Below are 25,960 nucleotides of genomic sequence, written 5' to 3' on the forward strand. Positions count from 1 at the left end.
GTGTTTAGCTTTCTTACATTTGTATCCGTATTCTCTAGAGCACAAGCTGACTTATTTGCCAGGAACTTTTGATATGCTTTCTTCTTTTTCCTTCACTGCCTCTTTAACTTCCTGTGTCCACAATGGAGTTCTAATTTTTCTATCCTTGTAGACAACTTCACCACATGCCTCTCTAGCTGAATCAATCAGGGTTTTCTTCAAGGCGTGCCACTGAATCTCCAAGGTTTGGTTCCTGTTCTCAAACTCTTTCAATTTTTCTTCAATAATCTTTGTGTATTTTAGTCTACAGTTCACATCTGAGAGATGCTCAACTTTTATTCGCTTTAAAACTTTCTTGCATGTCATTCTTTTCAATATGAAATTCGATTTTATCCTGCTCAACACTAAATAGTGATTGATCACTTCCAATTTCAAATCCTCTGTACACTCTGGTGTCCTACACCAGGGAGAAAACATCTATCAACAATAACATAGTCAATGAGACTTTTCTTATTCCTTGCCTCTTCTCTCCATGTGAATATGTGCACATTTTTATGTTGGAACATGGTGTTAGTAATAACAAGTCTATATCCTGAGCAGAAAACCAACAGGTATTTGCCATTATTATTAGCTTTGCTCTTTTCTCCAAATTTTCCCAAAACATTTTTGTATGTCTGACAATCCCTTCTACTCTGCTATTTAGATCCCCAACAAGGACCAACTTTTCCTTTTTCATTGTGTCAGTAGCTTTCTCTAGAGCCTCAAAAAATTCCTCCACTTCTACTTTAGTAGAACAGTCTGTGGGGGACCATAGGCACAAATAAGTCTCATTGTCCAGTTTCCCATTCTGATATTTGCCCAAATCACTCTACTTGACACTGCCTGACATTCAAGAAGATGAGCCTTGTATTTTGTGTTGAATACTATGCTACTCCTTCTTTTCCTTGATTGTCATTGCCTGAATATAACATTTTCTATTTATTGCCCAGAAAGATCTCACCAGTTTTTGTCTTTTTTGTTTCAGTCACCCTATTATGTCTATCTGATACTTATCTAATTCCTCTGCTAGCTCCATTTCTTTGCCATTCAGGCTTCTTATGTTGATAGTACCAATCTTGAACTCTGGTGATGTTGAGTTGGGGTGCGTTTTCAGATTTGTTCCAGTAGCTGACTTTTTGCTGTTCGCCCTGGTTCCCTGGCAAAAACAATGTGGGCTTTGTTTAACCAGGCAACTCCCCAGCCGGCATCTCGTTCGTTCAGTATCCAGGTAGATACCCAACAGGATGCACCACGAGAAGGTGAGGATTGGACATTAGGACAGAAGCCCTGGTCAGTTCTCTGCATTCCTTTAAAGGCTATGTGGAGGTCTCCTCTCAGTTATACAGCTTTCACCCTTAAGCCCCCCTTGCACAGAAATGTAGTCAGGAATACATATTCATACTTGAAGTAGAAAATCAAAAACCTGAACTGTGGAAATGCAGCTGGAGCAGATGAAATTTGATTAGAAATACTCAAATATGGAGGTATAAAAGTTTTGGAGTGGCTGCACTGCATAATTCAGAAGGCCTAGGCAGAGGGTCAAGTTGCAGATGATTGGAACAGAGCTCTTCTAGTACCCATTATAAAATAAAATAAAAGAGATATTTCCCTATTGAATGTTCCTGGTAAGATTTATGCAAGTACACTTGAGAAATGGCTAAAAAAAATTGTGGAAGGGAAGATTAGTAAAGACTAAGCTGGATTCATGCCAAATAGAGGTTGTCAGTATCAGATTTTCACTTTAAGACAAATCTTGGAAATATAACAAGGATTTGTATATAAGTTTTGTTGATCTGGAAAAGGCATATGCAAAGTGCCAGGATGAAAGGTCTTCAGAATGCTACAGTTATATGGTGTAAATGGAACATATCAAGCAATACATTGTTTCCATTTAAGCTGTAAATAAGCAGTTAGAATTGAAGGAGGCACAGAAAAATGATTTGATGTTAAATCAGATGTGCAACAAGGATGCAGATTAGCTTCACTGATATTCATTATCTATATGGATCACATTATTAAGAAAAGTTGTATTAAATCTGATTTCAAAATTGCAATGTTAATCTTTGCTCTTTACTTTAAGCCAGTGATCGCCAAAGTGGTCAATATTGACCTCCAGGGGTCGATATAACTGCTTATTTACTTATACTGGCACGTATTCGATCCCAGTCTCATTTTTGCACATCGACATACAAGTGAGCGTTAATGTTATAAAATTCATCAACATACGTATTATAATTCAATCGTTATTCATTCACGAACTAAACTTCAATATGTTGAAGAGTTGAGCAGGGCTGGTAGTTTTGTACATCCTATATATACCTATAGGAAGATTGGATTATTGTTATCTAAATTAAATTTTATATTTTATATATTATTTATCCCTCCTATCAAATATGAAATGTTAAGAAGGACGTCAAAAACAAAAATGTATCCCTTTGACGTTAAGCCAATATAATAATATATACTATATTATACATACAAGAAACACTGTAACTATAAAATAAACAATCTAAAAACTCACATAAGCGTCTTTTTTGCTTGTCCTATTATAATTACGTAATAGTAAAATAGAAGGGGTCGATAAAAAGTCAAGAAACTCTTGAAGGGGTCGACGGTCAAAGAAGTTTGGCGACCCACTGCTTTAAGCAGGGGTCGTCTGCAGCGTATTGAATAACTTCTCTCTTGGCACCTTATCATATGCCTTTTCCAAATCGACAAAACTTAAATACAGATCTTTGTTATATTCCCATGCTTTCTCGACTATTTGTCGTAAAGTGAAGATCTGATCCTGACAGCCTCTGTTTGGCCTGAATCCAGCTTGTTCTTCACCAAGCTTTCTTCCACAATTCTTCTCAACTGTTTCTCAAGTATACTTGCATAGATCTTGCCAGGAACACTCAGTAGGGAAATACCTCTGTAATTCTCACATTCAGTTTTATTTCCCTTTTTATATATGGGTACTATGAGAGCTCTACTCCAATCATCAGGAATTCGTCCCTCTGTCCAGGCTTTCTGAACTATGCAGTGCAGCCACTGTAAGACTCTTATACCACCATACTTCAGCATTTCTGGTCGAATATCATCTACTCCTGCTGCCTTTCCACATTTCAAGCCTTTGATGGCTTTTTCTACTTCAAGTATGGATATGTATTCCTGCCTGCATGCCTGGTCAGTGTTTTTTACCACTGTGCTGTCATCACTGCTTGTTTCATTTAGCAGTTTTTCAAAGTAAAAGAAATTAGTCCAAACACTAAATTAGCTGTATATTAAACAGTGTTCAAACCAAATACAAACTTATTTATTAATTACTGACCATTTACAAAAAACAAAACTACATTAAAGCCTACCAGTTTCGCCAGCAAACTGTCTGGCTTTTTCAGGGCGCTTACGGAGACATGAAAACTAGTAAATGCAAATAGAAAGGAACATAAAAAACATTGTAAACCAACTAGTAGCTAAGGTTACACGTTCGCGTGACAGAGAGGACTTATTGTTCTTATTCATTATCACGCATGTGTGTTTGTTGTAAACGTGTAATGTGATTACTGGCTAGCTGTAGTTCAGATTGATTTAGTGAGAGGATCAGGTTTTTCCACGAACTGTTTAGGATTTTACCCTGATTTCTGTTGAGGTTTCCACCGGTTATTAACACTGTTGTGGCTTCCTTGAATAAACGTTGTCTGTAGTCGTCATCCAGATATGGCATGGAGCTGTTTTGCCACTCTATCGTGCGGTTAGATGTACAGAAATGATGTGCTAAGCCGGATGAGATACTTCTGTTGTGGTTTACATCACCAACATGTTCTTTTTGTCTGATTTCTAAACTCCGTGAAGTTTGTCCGATGTAGGCAAGACCACAGGAACAAGGAATGTAATATACTCCTGGATATTTGTAGAAAGGCACCTTATCTTTTGGGGACCCTAAAACTTGTCTGATGCTGGTGGTTGGTTTCAAGACCACTCTGATGTTGTAGGTTCTTAGTATTCTGGCTATTTGATAAGAAACTGACTGGATGAAAGGAATCACTACAGTAGAAATGTGCTTGGAGCGTGATTCTTCTTGTCTGGGGTTGTCACCGTATAGATATTTTTTTATGATGTTTTGAGGATATCCATTTTGTGATAATGTGTTGGCTATTAGTGAGAGTTCAGTCTGTGTATCCTCCTCTTCTGATATAAACTTTCTGGCCCTATATTTCAACATGTGGATAATGCTCAGTTTGTGTGTCTTGTGATGGTTTGAAGTATAATGAAGATATCTTCCAGTATCTGTGGGCTTTCTGTAAATAGATAATTTGACACTATTTGATTGTTTCTTTATCAAGATGTCTAAAAAATGCAGTTGGTTGTTGTTTTCTATTTCCAGAGTGAATTTTATCTTGTTATGTATTGAGTTGATTTTATCCACAAACAATTTAGGTTTTCTAAGCTGTCTTGCCATATAATGAAGATATCGTCAACATATCTCCACCATGTAGAGTCTAGCGGAGATTGTGAAGAGAATTTCTTTTTCAGGTTTTTTTCCATGAAAAGGTCTGCACAAGATGGTGATAGTGGGCTTCCCATTGCTAAACGTTCTAATTGTTGGTATATGGTGTTGTTAACTTTGAAGAAATTAGATTGAAGGCACTGTCTAAACATCTGTGTAATGTCTAGATGACATTTCTTCTGTCTTAGCACATCATTTCTGTACATCTAACCACATGATAGAGTGCCAAAACAGCTCCATGCCATATCTAGATGACGAATACAGACATCGTTTATTCAAGGAAGCCACAATAGTGTTAATAACCGGTGGAAACCTCAACAGAAATCAGGGTGCAATCCTAAACAGTTCGTGAAAAAACCTGATCCTCTCTCTCTAAATCAACCTGAACTACAGCTAGCCAGTAATCACATTACATGTTTACAACAAACACACATGCATAATAATGAATAAGAACAATAAGTCCTCTGTCACGCGAACGTGTAACCTTAGCTATTAGTTGGTTTACAATGTTTTTTATGTTCCTTTCAATTTGCATTTACTAGTTTTCATGTCTCCATAAACGCCTTGAAAAAGCCAGACAGTTTGCTGGCGAAACTGGTAGGCTCTAATGTAGTTTTGTTTTTCGTAAATGGTCAGTAATTAATAAGTTTGTATTTCATCATCATCATCAAATTCCTGCCATGTACCCTCAAGGGGTGTACAGGATATGACAGTACTACATGAAAAATTTACATCATTACTAACTTCCTATCTACAATTTTCCTCCAAATCAGTCTGTTGCTTGTCAAGACTCCAACATTATCAGATCTTATATTTCTATCGTCTAAGGCACTTTGTACCGTATCAATCCACCTATATCTTGGTCTTCCTCTGGGTTGTTTTGCTGCCAACCTGGCAGAGAACACTTGTTTTGCTAATCTTTCCTCTCCCATTCTATTTAAGTGACCATACCACCTGAGATTAGCTCTGCTAACGCATTCCTGAATGCTGACAATGTCAAGTTCTTTCCTAATATCCTCATTTTTAATATGATATTGCCATTGATGCCATCTGTTCACACCTCTAATCTTTCTCAGGACTCTCATATCTGCGGTCTCTAGTCTTTGGTCAAGTGTTTTACTTCTGACCCAGCTCTCAGATCCATAAGTTAAAACTGGTTTGAATACTGTCTTGTATACAGCTAATTTAGTGTTCCGACTAATTTCTCTCTTATTCCATATGAATTTATTCAATTGACTTCCCACCATACCAGCTTTGCTGATTCTGTTGGGGTGCTTAAGGGTCAAAGCTGTATAACTGAGAGGAGACCTCCACATAGCCTTTAAAGGAATGTGGAGAACCGACCAGGGCTTCTGACCTAATGTCCATTCCTCACCTTCTCGTGGTGCACCCTGTTGGGTATCTACTTTGATACTGAACGAACGAGGATGGGCTGGCAATTTGGGATTTAGCCGACCAAATTGTATTCTTATTGGTTAAACCAAAATAAAAAAAAATTATGGTACAAGTTTGTATTTGAATTATATAAATGACCAAATATGTTTAGTTTAAACAGTGTTCAAACCAATTTTAACTTATGGATCTGAGAAATGGGTTAGAAGTAAAACATGTAGTCAAAAAGTAGAGCTCACAGATGAGCATTCTGAGAAAGATTAGGAGAGCAAACAGATGGCATCAATGGCAGTGCCATATGAAAAATGAGGATATTAGGAAATAACTTGCCATTGTTAGTATTTAGGAATGTGCTAGTAGAGCTAATCTCAGATAGTATGGTCACTTAAACAGAAAGGTTTATGAAACAAGTGTTCTTTTCCCAGGTTGGTAGGAAAAAGAACGAGAAATATGTAGGTAGATTGATAGAGTAAAAAGTGTCTTAGAAGACAGAAATATAAAATCTGATATTGATGGAGTTTTTGTATTTCAGAAGTTAGTAATGGTGTAACTTTTTCATGTAGTACTATCATAATATCCTGTAAACCCCCTGAGTGTACTTCTGATTGCATTGCTCTTGGATTCTGTCATTTCCTGTTTTATTTAATATTTGAAATCAGTTACTTTAAATATCTGGATGTTTTATATCACCCGTGTCACCTGATTCCTTTTTTGTCTTTAATACATTACTAAGTTTTTCAGTAGTCTCCAGAACATTTTGCAACCTTCTTGATATGCTATTTTTACACACTGCTTTTCTCTCAGAGCACATGCCAATTTACTTGTTAGGAATATTCTTTTCCAGGATTGCCTCTCTGGCTGAACCCTTACTTTTAAAGAGTACTGCATAGTGTAAAAATTTTTATAAAATTTTAGGACAAAAAAAAAAATCTGGAGTTTTTTCAGATTTTTCTTAGTTGCACAACAAACATTACTGCAGCAGAAACTTTAATTTTCTTAGTCCTGTGGGAAGTACAAAAACAATCTGATCTGTCAATCAATCAGCCAGTGCATATACATAAAAAGCATATAAGAAAATTGTATGATGAAAAAAGATTAATAAGCTGAGCAATACAATATTCCTTATTTTCAGTTAGTTACAAGGGAGAATGGAACTTTCATTTTTGAAACTGATTAGAATCAATACTCCTTTTTTTTTTTTTTTTCTATTGAATGAAGAATGGAAGAAAAAAACCTACGATATGAAACTATCCAGATGTAACTATTAATTTTCATGTTCACAACTGATTTATCAGATTAAATCAGTTGTGAACTGATTTAATCTGAGTGCTTAGGTAGCCTCTTCCATGATGCTGGAGTTGCAGAAGAAAGACTATTAGAGATTAAGCTCTAATTGTCTAGAGAATAGGAACAAGAAATTTTTTTCTTTCTGTAAACTCACATTTTTATTCCTTTTAGCTCAGAAGAGTAACTCATAGAATTTGCATTGCTGTTAATTTTAATTGTAAAAAACAATACCAGTTAAGGTTAGGAACATGAAATTGCAATAGCTTTATACATTACTCTCATTGTCAGTAAACTCAACTAATGGTGATGAAAAGTGGAGATCAGAGCTGCTTACTGATTTCTAAAAGTTAAGGCTAAAAGGGGGAATGAAAATGCGTTATTCATCACCTGACATGTTTAACTTAATTTATTAATAACTTAATTTAAGAAATGACATAATTCTGAGAATCCCCAGTGATGACTTCCATTGGCCATAATTTTCTGTAAAGTTATGCTTTACTGTTACCACTAACTTGCAAAGTGCAGTGCAGCTTTATGCAGAATTGACATTAGAACAGATTTTTATTTAACCTTAATAGTAGCAACACCCATTTTGTGAAAGCTGCATTAAATTTATCTTTATATTATTACAATTTTACAGAGACAACATAAGTACACATCAACTACAGATGAACCGATCCAGATAAACAGTTAAAGTGTATAAAAATGGTCTAGTCTACAATTGTGTGTGGGGGGGGTTAAAGTTCTGATAAACACCTAGAACAAAAATGATATTAAAGCAATTGATATAACCACGAGGATATAAGAACATACGAGGATATGTTCTTATATCCTCGTATGTTCTTTCTTGTAGTTATATCAGTTGCTTTAATATCATTTTTGTTTAGGTGTTTATCAGAACTTTCCAGACCTCCTTTGTATATCTTACAGCTTGATTTAAATAAGACCTGTTATATTATTTTTGAAAATTTCTCATGTAGCTCTACAAATCAATATATAATATAGCATGCTTATTTTGCTAAGGAGCACTCCCATGTTTTGAATATGCTGGCTTTTACCTGCGATTTAATGAGTAAAACTTATGACATAGATAATGCATTTTGAGAACTTGGAACGTAACTGTGTAATAAACATCAATAAATTGTTTAAAATCATAAAACCTGAACCATAAAAGAATAAATTAAATTGCAAAAGAATTGAAACTGATAACTGTAAATAAAAGTGAAGGATATAAATAAATGGGCAAAGATCACCCAATATGGATAAATGATGTGTGGACATAATGAAACTTCTTAGCCGGCCTGGTTGGCCAAGTAGTTAGCATATCTGCTCTCCAGCCAAAAGGCTGTAGGATTGAATCCTGCTGTGGGCATGGATGTTTGTGATTGTCTGTGAAAATACTAGTGGTGGTGGTGGGTAGATGATGATGGTAATTGCGGTTGGTGGATTGAGTGGTAGAGCAGGTGTCCTCCCTCGATGAGTAGTCTGACTCCTTGGAGGTGTCACATAATAATAAATAAATGAATGAATGAAAGACCTCTGTTAATTTTAATCGTCTCATCATTCTGCTTGTTATTCACAGAATTAGGTGCATTTAAACTTCTTGGCACCAAAAGTCTTATGTCACTAAAGAAAGCTTTTAATATAACTTTCAAAAAGTCCTAAAGTGATAATCAAATTCTTTTGATTTCTTCTTATTATTAAGAAAGACCTCCAGGGAGTCAGGAACTCATTGAGAAAGACTATACTATTCACATTAACTGTTATACCTGTTCTTAAATTCATTCATGCTACTTGCACACAATTTCAATCACGCAGCACTCTATGAAAATAAAATCTAGCCCTCATCCCCTTCTGGAGAGCATTCATTCTCATTTTCCAAGGTTGCTCTCACATCCTTTCCCCACCCTCCATAAAATGAAAAATTCCATTTACTGGAATTCTGTATAACCCTTTCAGAAGTTTGTAACTCTCAATCATACTACCCCTCTTTATCCTGTTTGCTAGTGTCTGCTGCCTACAAATTCTCAGTCTGCCTTCATAATCAGTATTCCACAATCCTGATATCATTTTTGACACTATCCTTTGCTCTCTCTCCATTGTATCAAAATCACCACTGAAACCAGACCTATGCACAATAGTCCTAGTGAGGACTTATCAAGGCCTTGTAAAGAGGCAAAATGACTTCTTTATCTTTACATGTCAAGGTTCGTTTCAACGTTGCATTTGTATTTACAATTTTTTCATTCAGTTCTGAAAACTAACAACCTCCAACTACACTGAATGTTTATTTATTAAAGACAATTTCTAATCTAAATGAAACAGTTACTGGTAGAATATGCTTTGTTTCGTATCTCCTGTAGCATATTGCAGAGAATACCATATTTTAATCATTTCCTTTGCATATAAAAATTCTTAAAAGGTGTGAAGGGGTGGGGCCTCTCAAGCATTATTGGTTTTTACAAATAACAGGGGAATTATTAATAAGCAAATTGTTTTGTGCATTATGATGAACTGGAAATCAGAATATTCCAAAACATAATTTCACTGACTCATTTAATTTTAGATATATCTCTTTCCTTGTTGAATTATATTAACCTCATTATAAATGGTCTAATAACTGTCATAATATCTAGAAGTTTAATAGAGACATATGTAAGAGAAAACTAAATATAATTTATAATCCTACATATTTCATTCAATACATCATGAGCTTCTTTCATTTCTTTCTTCTGTCCTGAAAGAAGCTCATGACATACTGAGGAAATACATAGGAGTAATAAATTATATTTAGTTTTCTATTACATGTGTGAAGCCATTCACTTTGGCTTTTCACTTTCTTAAACATCATGACTTCCAAGAATGATTCATTGTTCTCTCTCCTTTGAAGATCCCAGCAGTATCCCTCTCTCAAGCGTCTCTAAATTTATGGATCATTTGTGTCAGCTATCTCATATTCATCAAACTCTGCAGACCACATTTTCTAAGCCTGTTCTCCTGGGCACTGATATTAACCTTTGTGATCTGCCTCTGAACTCTCTCCAAAATCCAAGTAACCAAATTGTGTGCATTAGGCCAAATGCATTCTGACAAAAGCCTTATACAATGGAACCTCCATTTCTTTTCTTATCACTGCTTATCACTATCCTTTTGAAAAAAATTCTCTGTCATGCTCTACCTTTGCCATGTATCCCCTGAGCTTTAATTCACTATCAGTTATTTTTTCAAACTAGTCTCTACATTCTACAATACAGCTGACCTATTAATATAGTGATCAGCTTCCACTTCTGAATTCTGCATAATGGGATTATAGAAATTCTTCTCTAGAGCTAAAGCTTGAAAGCCTAAAATAATTATGGAAATGATGTTCAAGCCATCTAGTTGATCAGCATCAACCCTGGATATATCTTCCAATCAACAGATATTAACTCAACTAATTTTCTGAGAGAAAGTTGACCAAAAAATACATAATTTTATGTATTTATAAATAAATCATTTTCCTATAAGAAATTTATCCAAGTTATCTTAAGAATAAAATAACTTCCATTAAGTAAAAATAAATCTTTTTTCTTTTTTTTTTTTTAGTTTAGAAGTGATAATTCCTTCTTGACAGACTAAAAAAAAACTTTTTTTTTTTTTTTGCACATACAGCACACATTATCAATGGGTTTGTCTTCTTTTCTGTAGGAGCAATAGCATCTGATAAATAATAGTTAGTAAGCCTAAAAGGAATTAGGCTTGTTCCAGGAAAACAAAAGTATGCACTCATGATTTGTATTTTCCAAGAAGAGGGTCTATTAGTTCCATTCTGAAATCAATTGGTTTATTTGATTGGCCTAATTTAATGTATGCATACAGCTATCTCCAAAAGATTGATTTTTTTTTGTGTGTGTGTGTAATATATATTAATTAATGGGTGACTTCAATGCACATGTTGGAACAGATGACCAGACGTGGAGGGGTGTGGTTGGAGGAACGGAGATCCTGACCTTAACGCGAATGGGTTGAAATTATTGGACTTCTGCTGTACTAACAGCTTGTCCATACCAAATACCTTCTTTCAGCACTGAGAAGTCCATAAGTATACCTGGTACAGGGATACACTTGGACAAAGGTCTCTGATTGACTTCTTTATAGTCTCAGCAGACCTATTTTCCTCAGTGCTGGACGTTTGTGTGAGGAGCGGGGCAGAACTGTCAACTGACCACCACCACCTTGTTGTCTGCACTCTACGGCTTCAGAAACCAGATGCTACCATCAACGCTGGTAGGCCTAAGCAGCTATACCGCGTGAAATGGGAGGTACTGGAAAATGAGGCTGTGAGGAAGAATTTTGCAAATGACATTTCCTCCAGGTTCAAAGAGATTCCCAAGCATACTGCAGATGTTGAGGAGGAGTGGGAGCTATTCAGAACTGCTGTCAATGCCTCTGCACTCTCTCATGCTGTGGCAGAAAGCGGCTCGGCGTGGCAACGGGCAGTGAGAAAAGGACACCTTGGTGGAACCAAGAGGTCCAAACAGCTATCCGGGCAAAAAAGGAGGCCTACCTAACATGGCTTAGGGTCAGGTCACCTGAGATGCATTTCCAGTACACTGAGGCACGAAAAGCTGCTGTTGAGGCAGTAAAGACAGCAAAGCAGAAGGCTTGGGAATCCTTTGGAGAAAGGTTAGACAAATGCAACCAAAGTATTCTGACAGACCATCCGCTGCCTTCGAGGGAGGAAATCGTGCATGGCAAGGGCAATTAAGGCCTCTGATGGTGCGCTTTTAACAACCGAGAAGGATATCCTCCAAAGATGGAGGGAATACTTGGAGAGCCTTCTTAACCCAGGTGGCCCAGCAGTTGTGGATCCAAGAGGTGCAGATCAGGGCGATGACTAGTCTCACAGCAGAAGAGGTCCATTTAGCAATAAAATTGGGCAAGGCTGCTGGTGATGAAATTCAGCCAGGTGATGAAATTCTCTGGCTGACTCAAGTGTGTCAGGCATAATAATACCAGCCTTCAAGAAGGGAGACCAGAGAGATTGCAGCAACTATCGTGGCATCTCTTTGCTCAGCCTGCCTGAGAAAGTATATGCTAGGTGCGTGGAAAGAAGGTGCAGGAACACAGTTGAGTCAAAGTTCCAGGAAGAGCAATGTGGCTTTCCTGGTAGAAGTACAACTGACCAAATCTTCACTTTAAGGCAAGTCTTTGAGAAATCTTGGGAATATGCCAAGACTACATACATTTTGTGGACTTGGAGAAGGCATATGATCGGGTTCCTCGGGATAAGCTTTGGCAAGTAGTACAGGAGTATGGAGTGGATGGTCAACTATTAGCTGTCATCAAGTCCCTGTATGAATGCCTGGAGTTTTGTGTCAGTGTAAACAGCACAAAGTCTGAACCTTTCACAGTCTACGTTTGCCTCCGCCAAGGGTGTGTTCTTTCACCCCCCTCCTTTTCATAATATTTATGGACTGGATTGATAGGCACAGCTGAGGCAGTGAGTGTGTCAGAATTGGAAGATATAGCATTGGATGTCTGCTTTTTGCAGATGACCTAGTTCTGCTTAGCTCTTCCACAGATGACCTCCAGTGGACCCTGGATAGGTTTGTAGCTGTTTGTGCAGAAGCCAGAATGAAGATCAGTGAAGATCACACATCATGAAGCTGGAATGAAGACCACAAAATTGAAACATTTGTGGTCTCAAGACACCCATCCCAGTGCAATCTACATACAATGTGAGTAGAGTCCCACTGAGGCAGGTGAAAAAGTTTAAATACCTTGGGTCCATATTCACGAGTGATGGAAAGTGGGATGAAGAGCTAGATACTCGGATTGGCTCAGCAAGCACAATATTGCGGGAGCTTGGCCGTTTGGTAGTATATTGAAGCTGGAGTTAAGCCAGAAGACAAAGCTGGCTGTCTTCAATACAGTCTATGTCCCCATCCTCACCTATGAGAGTTGGGTAATGACCGAAAGAATGCAGACACGAATCCAAGTGGCTGAAATGAGGTTCCTTCGAGGGGTTGTGGGGCTGACAAGACTCGACAGAGTCAGAAGCTCTGTAATTCGGGAAACCCTCAATACTCAACCGTTGCTTCTCTGTGTTGAGAGATCACAGTTACGTTGGTACGGGCACCTGGTCAGAATGCCACAAGAGAGGCTCACCCAGCAGGCCCTCTTTGCCAAGCCAGAGGGTGGGAGGCCACTTGGAAGGCCAAGGACTCGCTGGATAGATTTTATCCAAAACCTTGGGTAGACACATTTGGGAGTTCCACCAGAACACCTGAGCTTGGTGGCAGAGGATTGTGACCATTGGAAGTTCCTCTTGCAGCTGCTGCCCCCACAACCCAGTTAGAAAAGGTGGACCTTGAAGATGAATGAATGAATATTAATATCTTATTATAATCAGCTACAATGTGAAGGATGACAACAGCTTTGTTCTTACTTTGATATTACTTCATTTGAAATAAACTGTTGAAAGTAATCACATTTATCACTTATCTTACCATTTCATTTCAAATTAAATGTTTATTCTTAAACTGCAGTCGATCTCAGGTTCCATTCTTTCCCCTGCTCTCCTCCTATATCATCAGCCTTCTTCAGATGTGACTGCAAATGCAATGTCAAGTTTTGCTGATGACAGCAGTGCACTATAGAGATCAACTGAAGTATATTTTGAGATCAGAATTTAAAGTTATGTAAAAAAAGTGATATTCTGGAGATTTTGTTGATTTGTTAGTGCACTACATAGCTTCCTGTTTACTTTTCCTCTAAACAGCTATTAATTTTATGTCATGAATATTCCAACCACTGAATGCTGTTCTCATTAGTGGCAGTGTCCCTGAACAGCCCTTTAATAATACTTGACTCATTATGAAAGCGAGAGAATGCCATTAGACCAAAATTGGTGAAATAGGTCATTAAGCAATCTAATCTACTCTTTCACACAGACTTTCTGCTTTATTTTACAAATATTTTGGCAATCACTATTTAGAAATATAATTCTTCCATTCTCCTCTAAATTAAAAGAAAAACAAAAAACATGGCAACTGTTCAGCATTTCACAGAACAAACTTTTCTTCTTCATTCATTTATTCTTTCTACTGCTATCCTTTTATAAAAAACAGTCTTCCCCTCTCTACAAGTCTTCATATCCAAAAAATTATTAATTTTTTCTTCCTGCTCACCTTTCTGCCCAATCCATGGTACTACTATATTGCACATTGAATGATCTTTTATGCATGAGATACCATAAAATGAATCACCCCCCCCCCACACACACACACCCAAAAAATCCAAATACACTGACATACAGGTTGAACAGTAGAAACTAAAGAATAAACTAAAGAAACTAAACTAAAAACCAAAACATCATAATTAAAATACTGATTGCTACCATACTTTGTAAATCTGGTACTCGGTATCTTGTCTTAATAATGCACACTTACCTCTGCTCTGGAATTCCAAGCTTTTCTGAAATAAAGTTATAGAAGGCTGCAGAATAGGTTGGATTCTGTTCTGCAGAGAACACTCCAATTGACCAAATAACAAATGTACACGTTGGATCTGTGGTACCACCTCTACACATCTGTAAGCCTGGCTGAACTGAGACTGTAATTTTCTTATTAGGGGAGGAAAAAAGTAAAAAAAAAATTATTAATACATTAAAAAATATATTTGTAACAAACAACAAAAAAAAGTTTAATATTAACACGAATATTTAATTCTGCTAAATGTATTAACTTTACTACATTACAAGATAATTCTTGGTAGAAAAAGAACCAACCTAAAAAGTCTGTGATGCAGATGGATAACATTTACATCTGAAAGACCAAGATATACTATAGCATTTTGGAAGTCACAGTAACAGTTCCTGTTTACATTAATATTTCCTATTAATATTCCCTTCTCCCTTAGATAAAACATCACTGTTTCAATATCTACTCTGTGGAAGACATCCAGGTACAAGTCCTAATTGAATCAAGATATGACACTAAAGAAGAAAACCTGAGTTCCTATAATATAATATCTAGTCATATAATACTGACATGATTTTCATCATCCATCAGTAAAACATTACTTGCTTATTGAAAGCCTAAAATGCCACCAACCACTTTGAGCCCAACTATCTATAGCTTCTTTCATTATGTAGTGTAAATTATACCTCACAGTATCTGGCTTAGCCATGTGGTGGGTCCCCATATTTCTCCATTTTAAAAGTACAGCTTTATAACAGATCAATAGCTGCTAAACAGAACAAATAATATGTAATTGACATTTAAAGCTTGATTTTCATCTTAGTTTCCTGTTTGAATAATGATCATTATATTAGATGTCAAGCTGGAGGAGGGACTAAGCACTTTTGAAAAATACTCAGTTTGTGATATAAATTTTTAATGTTTTGACTACTTAAGGCATGGCAGTAAGGTATTTGTTAGCTGAAATTGAATTTAACTAGTGGAGACTAGTGCTACAGGCCAAGGAAATTACCAAAAACCTCTATTATGTGGCAATTAGGAGAAGAAATGATTATGGAAGAATGACTATGCTGGACTGAGAAGATCCAGCATAGTCATTGAGGTGAGTAGATTGGTGGAGCTCCAGGACTCATCTCTGGAGACCACACTGCACTGCATTACACAATATGCCTGAAACATATTTTTCTCCTTTAAATGCATGTGTTCTCTGGCAAGATTGAATTTTCCCATTCTGCATGGAGAAAAACTATTATCTCCATGCAAAACTATATCTATTAAAAAACTATATCATGATACCAGCACCTTCACATTTTGGAAAAATAGGTAAGGATTCATATACAAAAACTGATTGTATTGTTTATGGTACAATTACTTATACATGCATGTATTTAAGGGATGGTCTTCCTTTGACATTGGATGGCACTGGTTTCCCCCCCACATACAAATTAGCCGAACATTTAGCTAAAGTGCTTATACAATATATTAGCAACACACCTTCATACATAAAAAAACTCAGCCCACTTTAAAGCCAGTATACAAAACCTCTTACTCCAACACACGGACATAATGGTCAGTTTTGATATTTCCTCCTTATTCACCAATGTCCCACTCAAAGATACCTTAGACCTCATCCAAGCCAAATTTCCTCCCGATATCTCAGTCCCACTTCTGTTCACCATGAAGTAAGGCTGTTTCGTTCGGCAACGAAAATTCTACAGATAGAGGGGACAGCCATGGATTCTCCATCCCTGGCCAACTTCTTTATGGAGATCTTTGAAGAAAAAGCCTTAAACTCTGCCCCATATAAACCTGCTGTTTGGCTATGGTACCTGGATGATATGTTGGATATTTGACCACATGGTGTAGACACACTCCACAATTTCTGAACACACTTAAACAATCAGCACCCCAAGATCCAGTTTAGAAGAGGAAAACACCAACAGTCTCCCTTTCCTAGACACTCTGATTACATGCCAGCCTGATGGATCCCTAGCGTTCTCTGTTTACAGAAACCTACACATACAGGTAGATACATTCGCCAGCAGTCACTTCCTCCTCCCAACAATATGGGATTAAAAACCCTATATAACAAGGCAAAATTAATCAGTTCAGATAACAATGCCCTAACTATGGAAAACTTAACCATATCCTTAACACCTTCTTAGCCAATGGCTACAACCTCCAACAGCAGAATGCAGCTGGTTGCAACTGATATTGCATACATGCTGTCTTTCAGTGCTGGCAAGTTATCAGGATGATCCTGATAAACCCAATCTTTGAGAAATCCCCCAAAGCTAGACGTCTCAGGTGGTCAAATCAGGTGAACAAGGTGGCCATGCAGTGGGAAATGCAAGATTCTGGCTTCCATGAAATGTTCTCGTAGAGCCTCCTGTATGGAATGATCGATGTGCAGAGGGGGCCCCCATTCTGCATGCAAATAACTGAATCCATGCACACGTGTTACTGTAGCTGTGGCATAACAAAAGTGTTTATCATATCATGTTACCTCTTGGCAATAACTGAGCAGGTCACAGGACCTGACTGGCAGATGTCCTCAAAAAATGGGTTTATCACGATCATCCTGATAACTGCTGGCAAGACCGAAGATGATTTTGTGGGGGAGATGAGGCTCACTCACCTGAACAGAGCTGTGAATACCCCCAATTACTGGGTATGGGCTATGCAAAATCTGCATGCAGTCCAACTGCACTCGAGCAAGGAGTGTTTAAAGCAAATGTCAGTTGACTTTCAAAGTCCTGCAGGCCTCCTGAGGTTGGCCGAGTGGTTAGCTTATCTGCTCTCCAACCAATAGGTCGTGGGTTCAAATCCCGCTGTGGGCAAGGATGCTTATGATTGTCTTACCTTGTGTACTGCTATAACCTTTGATGTAGTACAGTACAACCTTCACTGTCCTTGCACCATTAAAATCCTTAATCATCATTACCTATGTCAGGGTTATCTTTGGGTGAATGCAAAGGAATTTGTTGGACTGCATGCAGATTTTGAATAGCCCCATACCCAGAATTTTCCAGACAGTTGTGTAAGGCACATCCATGTCTTGATACAACATGTACACTGTAGGAACCAATGGTGTTATTCATGGCCTGCTCCAATCAGTTCACTTGTTATGAACTGAGTGGTTTGTGACCTCTGTCAGGTCTAACTCCTATCGATCCCATTTCTTCAAAACAAATCATTCATCACAGAGCACATGGAGATAGTGCCCTTCATCAACATCTGTTCAGGTGGCGTGACAGAATTCGTGAAGTGCAGCAACAGCATTGCAATTGTTCAGGTAGTACAGCTTCACGAGCAAAGCACATTGGGGTAAGGTTAGTGCCATCACTGTGGACAGTATTAACCAGAATGAAGGGGAGAAAATCCCATGTTCATCTTTTTAAACTCTACTGACACCTGCCAAGTTGTGTGATATACATATTTCATGTATTTGGTGTTTACAGTGCCCCTGGTGGTGAATTTTTGCTACTATCCTCCTCCCTCAGATATTGCTTCCACATGACACACAGTGTATTCCCGCGAAGTTCCACAGCATTTGGATCACTGGATGGCATCTAAATGCTGTGAAAGTTCTTAAAGCCTTAAACAGGGATACTTTAATTTTGATCACCCTGTACTTAAATAACACTGAATAGTGTTATACAGGTATGCAATTGCAAAGATGCAATTATTTAGGGTGCTTGAAAGAAATCTTCACTGAACATTAGGATGTGAAGAACCCTTTATAAGGTATTTTCAACCAAAGGCAAAACCAGTCAGTCTCATATGGAAGCAGCAGGGTCCCCCCCCCCCATCCCCTCCCAGAAAATCAGATTTTTCATGTCACAAACCAGCTAGAATAACACATGCAATACATATCTCATTAGTCTTTGCTTTGGCTGTAAATTCAAATAACAAAAATAGCTGAATATTATTATTATGGAATTTTCATGGAGTTGCAGAAGGGATGACTTTCAAGGATGGCCCCTAGTCCATTCCTTTTACTTTACCCTTTTGAAAAATCTCCTCAGTGTTCACAACCTATATATATCTCATTCATGTTCTATATCTACCAATCTGTAATTTGCAGATATTTTCTCCTTTCCACAGACCTAATATCTTTATTATTTACCTCTGCATTCAAAGTATCCTTATCTTCTCAAAATCCTGGTGACCTGTACAGATAGTCTCAAGAATTACCTATAAAATAAAACCATATGTCTCTTCTATTTGCTGACCTGCTTGCTAATACCTTCCATGTCTATGTATTATCTTCTGTTGTCTGCACGATGCAAGCTTGGTATCATCTTCATCTGAATAGTAATTTGTCCCTGCAAAACCTTACTTGTTACCTTATTTTTTGATATTGCTGCTCCCCTCCCTTCTCTCCATACACAGTTTTTTAATTCTGTCAGCCAAATGCCAATTCTGTCTACTAATCAGTTATCTAACACTATACATTACAACTTAAATATCAGTTTTCCCTCAGCATTCTCCTCATTAAATTATGATTAATTGCTCTTTAAAACATCAATGCTGGATTTACATGAAGCACCTCATATGTTTCTATTTCAGCACTACACATTATACAACATCACTAGCTTATCTTTCTACACTTTAGAAATTCTTCCATCTGCAAGACTTTCATTCGACAATAGCACCATCAAATCACAAGTACATTCCCTTAAGGCATTTGGTGAAATCTCATCCAATTCACCATCTTACTAATACAGAGTATTTAATATTTCAAATACAGGACGGCCTCATTTTACATTTCCTATGTTTACAAATATTCAAATTAACGAACATTTCAAAATCAAAAACAAGCAACAAAGTTTAAAAAAAAAAAAAAGTATAAATTCAGCATGTTGACATCTCCAGAGAGTCCAAGGACTCATCAAGGGAGGGCTCCTACTTATTTATGTAAAATACTTATGATTTTATAATTATTTATAAAAATGGCAAAATTATTAACTTGTAGAGGTCAGTTTTGTACTAAAGGAACCAGTCTCATTTAAATGCATTATAATTTTTCCCTTAATTTTTGAACAATTCACTGTACAGTGGGCTGGGAACCTAACCTCTTCATAAAATGAGGCCTTCCTGTACATCCACTTCATTTCCTTGTAATCTCTCAACGCTCCTATTCTGGGAATAACACCTTTCATCAGAATGAAATATCCTGATAATTAGTCATTAAGGAGTTCTACTACAGTTCTTAAACAATATTTTGCATTGGCCACATAAAAGAATTCCTTCAGAATTTCATCAGTAAAACAAGTCTCCTCATATTCCAATTTAGCATTCCTTACTATACTAGTCACTTTCCAGCTTGAGTCTTATGCTCCTCATTTACTTCCCTCTCTGCACCTTTACCATAACTTTTTTTTAATTTGCAATTCCTGTGCGATATCCCCAAAACATTCACTTCACACTAAGTTTATTTATCATTCTCACTTATCATCATATGTTCACTGGGCATCCAAAGATGCTGTATGGTCACTCCGATGCTTGGCGATGTCCTCGTCATGTTGTATGCATTTCTGGAGGCTTAAACTATCTGAAGATCAGTCGCTCCACACACACACACACCCTCATTGATGTTCTATCCCTTCCTCTTTTTCCAGGAACTTTACTTTCTATTACTGTTCTGAGAAGTCCTCTTTCCATTCTTTCAATGTATCCAAAATTTTCTGTCAATATCCTTAAGGAGCCTTAAAGTTCTACTGATCTTTTCTAGCACCCATTCATTTGTATGTCTTTCAGTAAATGATTCCTCAACAGCCTTCTGTAAGACCACATCTCAAAAGCAGCTATCCTTTTCTTATCTGACTTCTTTAGGTTCCAAGTCTCACATCCATAAGTCACTGTTGGAAAAACAACTGCACCCAAAATCCTCAACTTTGTTTCCATGGAGATAGATCCATCCTTCCAGATTTTAGACAAGTCTCTGTCTGTTATTTTAGTCATTCCTAATCTTCTTCTGACATCTTCTGAACAGCAATTCTTCACTTTCTCTCACTTCTAGAGAAATGAAAAGGGTAAAGAAGGATAAAATCTGTCACTGCTGTTCTCAACAACTGAACTTCAAGATCTTTCCTTCCATCCAGTTATGATAGATGTATCTATCATAACACCTGCTTGTAAATACACCATAAATCCCTTCCTTTTTGAGATCAAGATTATATACTCTTTCTCATCAACTGGGATGGAAATGACATCTTATTCATAATTATATCCTCCAAAGCTATGATGAAATTCAAAACTCAGGATCCTTGTCCCTTCACAACATGCTACTCAAGAATACTGTCTGATCAAAAATATCCAGATGCCTGCTTGCCCCAACTCTCACCAATAGGAAAGGCATTAATAAGGAGTTGGTCCATCCTATGCTCAAGACTTTCCGCTAGATTTTGGTATGTTGCTATGACAATTTCCTTCTATTCTTCTTCTTCTTCCAGAAAAGCATTAATGAAGTCAGGCACTGGCATCGGGTGATTTGGCCTGGCTAGCAATTCGCATTTCGATTCATCCAACAGGTGCTCAATGAGGTTGAAATGAGGGCTCTGTGCAGACCACTCAAATTCTTAAACACCCAATCCTGCACAGACCTCAATTTGTGGATGGCACATTTAAAGGACCTTCACTGAACTGTTGCCATAAAGTTGGAGGCACAGAATTGTCTAGTGTCAATATAAGCTGCACTGTTTCCACATCACTGAAATGGGGATCCAGCCCGAACCATGAAAAACAGCCCCAAACCATGCTGCCTCCTCCAGCAAACTTTAAAGTTGATGCAATTTAGGCAGATAATATTCTCCTGGCATCCATCAAATTGCCAGTGGCACGTTGCTGCCTGAACTTAAATTAAAATTAGTTGCAGTTAAGTTATTATTTTACAATTTTGTATGACAATTTCCCATACTTTAGGGATGGCAAGAACATCATTGTGATTTAGATTTGGTCTGTGGAGTAGGGCTTCAGCACTTTCTTTATATAAACGTTCATATTTGCATGAAGATCTGTGTAGAAGCTTTGTCTTTTTCCAATGGATCTTGTGGTTTGGGTTTTCAACTCCCTGTTGAGCGAGTCCTGATTTTTGCAGTTTGATGAGGCGGATATGGTCTTGATGTTCTGAAATGCATTTAAAAATTGATCTGCCTGTCTGTCCAAAATAAGAGAGTTTACAGGGGCATGGAACCTTGTATACACCAGTAGTAGCATAGGTGAAAGTTTGTCTTTAGGCAAGGGTAACAAGTTTTGGATCTGGTTGATGGGTTTGTAGGTGGCAGCAAGATTGTATTTCTTCATAATTTTTGAGAGCCATTCGGAGATGCCTTTGATATAAGGTATGGGAATCCTATGGGGTTGTTCTTGTCTAGGTTGAAGTGTGGAGAAATTGCTGATGATTTTTTGAGTTGTTTTGAGATTGTAACTATTTAAAGTGGCTGTGTTTTTGATTATTTCCAATTCTTGTTTTAGAGAATCCTTGGAGGAACATAAACTGTGTGCTCTGGTTACCAATGATTTAACGATGCCAAATTTTTGAGAGGGATGATGAGTTTGAAGTATTGTGAATGTAGCGGCCTGAAAATGTTGGTTTGCGATAGACAGAGGTGGAGATGAAACCGTCTTCTTTTCTTTGGATATGTAAATCCAGAAAGGGGATGCCTTGTGGGGATTCTCTTTCTAATGTAAATCTGATGCGAGGATGAAGAAGGTTGATTTTTTCTAAAAACTGAAGTAGCTCTTGTTCGGAATGACTCCAGACTGCGAAGATATCATCGACATATCGAAGCCAGAGTTTTGGTTTTGGTTTGGGTTTGAACGCGAGGATTTTTTCTTCTAGATGTTCTATAAACAGACCTGCCAAGTTGGGTGACAAGGGAGACCCCATTTCCATGTGAAGTAACCAGAAGTGTTAATAAATTTGAAAAGTTCAACAATGTCCGACGGAAATTTCTGATTTAATAGGTCTACAGTTTCTTTATGGGGGATATTGGTGAAGAGAGAGACGATGTCGAAGCTAATTAGCATGTCTGTTGTCAGCAGTTGAATGTCTTTTATTTTGATATGAAAATCTGTGGAGTTTTTTATTGAAGAGGTTGAATGGCCTATGTGGGGATGGAGAAGGTTTGATAAAAATTTTGATAACTTGTAAGTCCGGCTGCTAATTGAATCAACGACAAATCTGAGTGGGACGTTGTTCTTGTGAAGCTTGGGTAAACGTATATTCTCGGAGGTCTAGCATGGTATGTTTCAACATTGAACTGCTGACAACAGACATGCTAATTAGCTTCAACATTGTCTCTCTTCACCAAAATCCCCCATAAAGAAACTGTAGACCTATTAAATCAAAAATTTCCATCGACATTGTTGAACTTTTCAAATTTGTTATCACTTCTGGTTACTTCACATGGAAAGGAAAAATCTACAAGCAAGAGGAGGGAACAGCAATGGGGTCTCCCTTGTCACCCAACTTGGCAGATCTGTTTATAGAACATCTAGAAGAAAAAATCCTCGTGTTCAGACCCAAACCAAAACTTTGGCTTCGATATGTCAATGATGTCTTTGCAGTCTGGAGTCATTCTGAACAAGAGCTACTTCAGTTTTTAGAAAAAATCAGCCTCCTTCATCCTCGCATCATATTTACATTAGAAAGAGAATCCCCACAAGGCATCCCCTTTCTGGATTTACGCATCCAAAGAAAAGAAGACGGTTCCATCTCCACCTCTGTCTATCGCAAACTGACATTTTCAAGCCGCTACATTCACAATACTTCAGCTCATCATCCCTCTCAAAAATTTGGCATCATTAAATCATTGGTAACCAGAGCACAGAGATTATGCTCCTCCGAGGATTCTCTAAAACAAGAATTGGAAATAATCATAAACACAAAACAACTCAAAAAATCATCAGCAATTTCTCCACACTTCAACCTAGACAAGAACAACCCCATAGGATTCCCATACCTTATATCAAAGGCATCTCCAAACGGCTCTCGAAAATTATGAAGAAATACAATCTTGCTGCCACCTACAAACCCATCAACCAGATCCAAAACTTGTTACCCTCGCCTAAAGACAAACTTTCACCTATGCTACTCTCTCTTCTTTGGTGCATCAATCCGAAAATTGGTAAATATAGCAGCACATCACAACATCCTGTCTTGTGACTTCCTTTTTATCTCTTCATAACTTTTAGTGCTAGTTAGCATCATTATGTTATTTATATATGAAATTCTTGGTCTACCTCGTGGCCTCTTTCCTTCTACAGTCCCCTCTATTATTTCTGTAATCAGTCCCCCATGCCTCAAATGGCTACTACCTGATGTATATGAGGTTCCATGCTCCTATAAACTCTCTTATTTTGGACAGACAGGCAGATCAGTTTTTAAATGCATTTCGGAACATTAAGACCATATCCCCCTCATCAAACTGCAAAAATCAGGCCTCGCTCAACATGGAGTTGAAAACCCAAACCACAAGATCCATTGGAAAAAGACAAAACTTCTACACAGATCTTCATATAAATATGAACACTTATATAAAGAAAGTGCTGAAGCCCTACTCCACAGACCAAATCTAAATCACAATGATGTTCTTGCCATCCCTAAAGTATGGGAAATTGTCATACAAAATGGTGTAAAATAATAACTTAACTATAATTAATTTTAATTTAATTTAAGTAGTTCAATTTAAGTTCAGGCTGCAACGTGCCACTGCACGCAATTTGGATTCCATTGTACGTACGTGCCTTTTCTTTTCTCATTCCTAGTATTGCCATACTTGACTGATGATGTCCTAAGATACCTAGGACAAAACATTTACCTAATAAAAAACCTACTACTGTGGTTCCCGTGTGTTAAATTTAGTCATGAATTCTCCACAGGTTTCTCTATATAATCAACTTTTATACCTGTATTAGCCATGGTCATGATGTATATAGCCATACTCATCCACTGTTACTATGAAGAGGGTGTCTGGATATTTTTGATCAGATAGTGAATCTCTAAGCCAGTGTATCCCTTTAAATTACACCCTTACTGCTAGACCACACATCGTTCTCAGTTCTAATCTAGCCGATGAATAGAGGAACTCTTTCTGGAACTGGTTCCAGAGTTAGTTGATCTCTGATACAGGCAAAGAAAATCGATCATAGAACGCGCATTATTTCAGACAAATAATATATACTGTGTTAGGGACCACAAGATGGCAGCACTTAGTCTGCCTCTCTTCATTGGATGCCGTTTATAATTTAGTGGTAGTTTTAGATGGGTCAGCTATCTCCGACTGGCTACTGGTGGAGAGTGAACTGCCCCCTCCGTCTCCAAACGTTGGACAGGACTAAAATGGCCTCGCCTACTCCCTATAGGGAACAAAAGGCACTAGCAATTTTTTTTTTTAATGAATCTCTTCCAATTTATGTTTCCATATTTGAAAATTTCTCATAATGATTATAATCTCACTCTGTATTAGTTAAACTAATTTTCCTCAACATCATTCTCTATATGCCTAGTGTCACGAAGGAAATGATTTAAGCATGAAGTAGAGATGCTGCTTAAAGCCATCAACACCATTTCCTTCTTGGCTCTCCACTCGTGGGTACAACTATTCTAGAAGTAACTTTCCGGGATTCCTCCTTTTCGTTCAACCTCTATTAATGTTATATCATCATCTTCCATCAGTCATGGGCAGACAGCTACAAAGGCCACAAACTTATCCCTCTTATTTCTATAAATCTGTCATGTTATCTAAAGCACTCCAGCTATCCATATATTCCAAACTTCCCTTCTTAAACATTCTTATTATCATGTCATTTGTTATCACTGCTTACTCCTTCACTATCTTACGAAAAACATACACACTTCCTTATTCCAATGAACAACCTTTAACATCACTAAAATCTTTCATTTCACAATTTACAAATTGCTTTCAAGTCATTTGTACCTATCACTACTATATCTCATCCACATTTTGACCTCTCTCATGAAGTTATGCGTCCTAATCATTCTCCTCCAAGCAAGCACTCCTCTAACTATACATACATACTACACATTCAAATCCTAGAATCTCCATATATGACATTTCTCATTCTCTCCTCTTCGAACTCACATTATCTTTGTAGTTTCTCAACCCTCTCTCTCTGTAACCTCTCCCATTCACTCTCTTCAATTCAGTTCTTAATCACATACTCCAATTCTTTTTTTTTTTTTTGATAGTTAAGCTGTGGCCAAATATTATTGTGTTAACAAAACTTAGCTGATGGATATATTTAGAGTAATAAAATGTGAGGAGTATTTATATGGAAGACT

General features: G+C 37.4%; 1 protein-coding gene across 1 annotated transcript in view; it reads right to left on the reverse strand.

Moving 5' to 3' along the window:
* LOC150107804 (D-dopachrome decarboxylase-B-like) overlaps positions 1-25,960 on the reverse strand; it is a 41,767-nt gene that overhangs the window by 2,990 nt on the left and 12,817 nt on the right. Inside the window, exon 2 of the mRNA XM_090392058.1 lies at positions 14,620-14,792. Within this exon, the coding sequence (XP_090248184.1) occupies positions 14,620-14,792 (173 nt within the window). The remainder of the gene's footprint in view (positions 1-14,619; positions 14,793-25,960) is intronic.

Source organism: Typopeltis vanoorti, chromosome 4 (genome assembly GCF_054136105.1).
Source record: "Typopeltis vanoorti isolate ZY-2024b chromosome 4, IOZ_Tvanoo_1.0, whole genome shotgun sequence".
Lineage (NCBI taxonomy): Eukaryota > Metazoa > Arthropoda > Arachnida > Uropygi > Thelyphonidae > Typopeltis > Typopeltis vanoorti.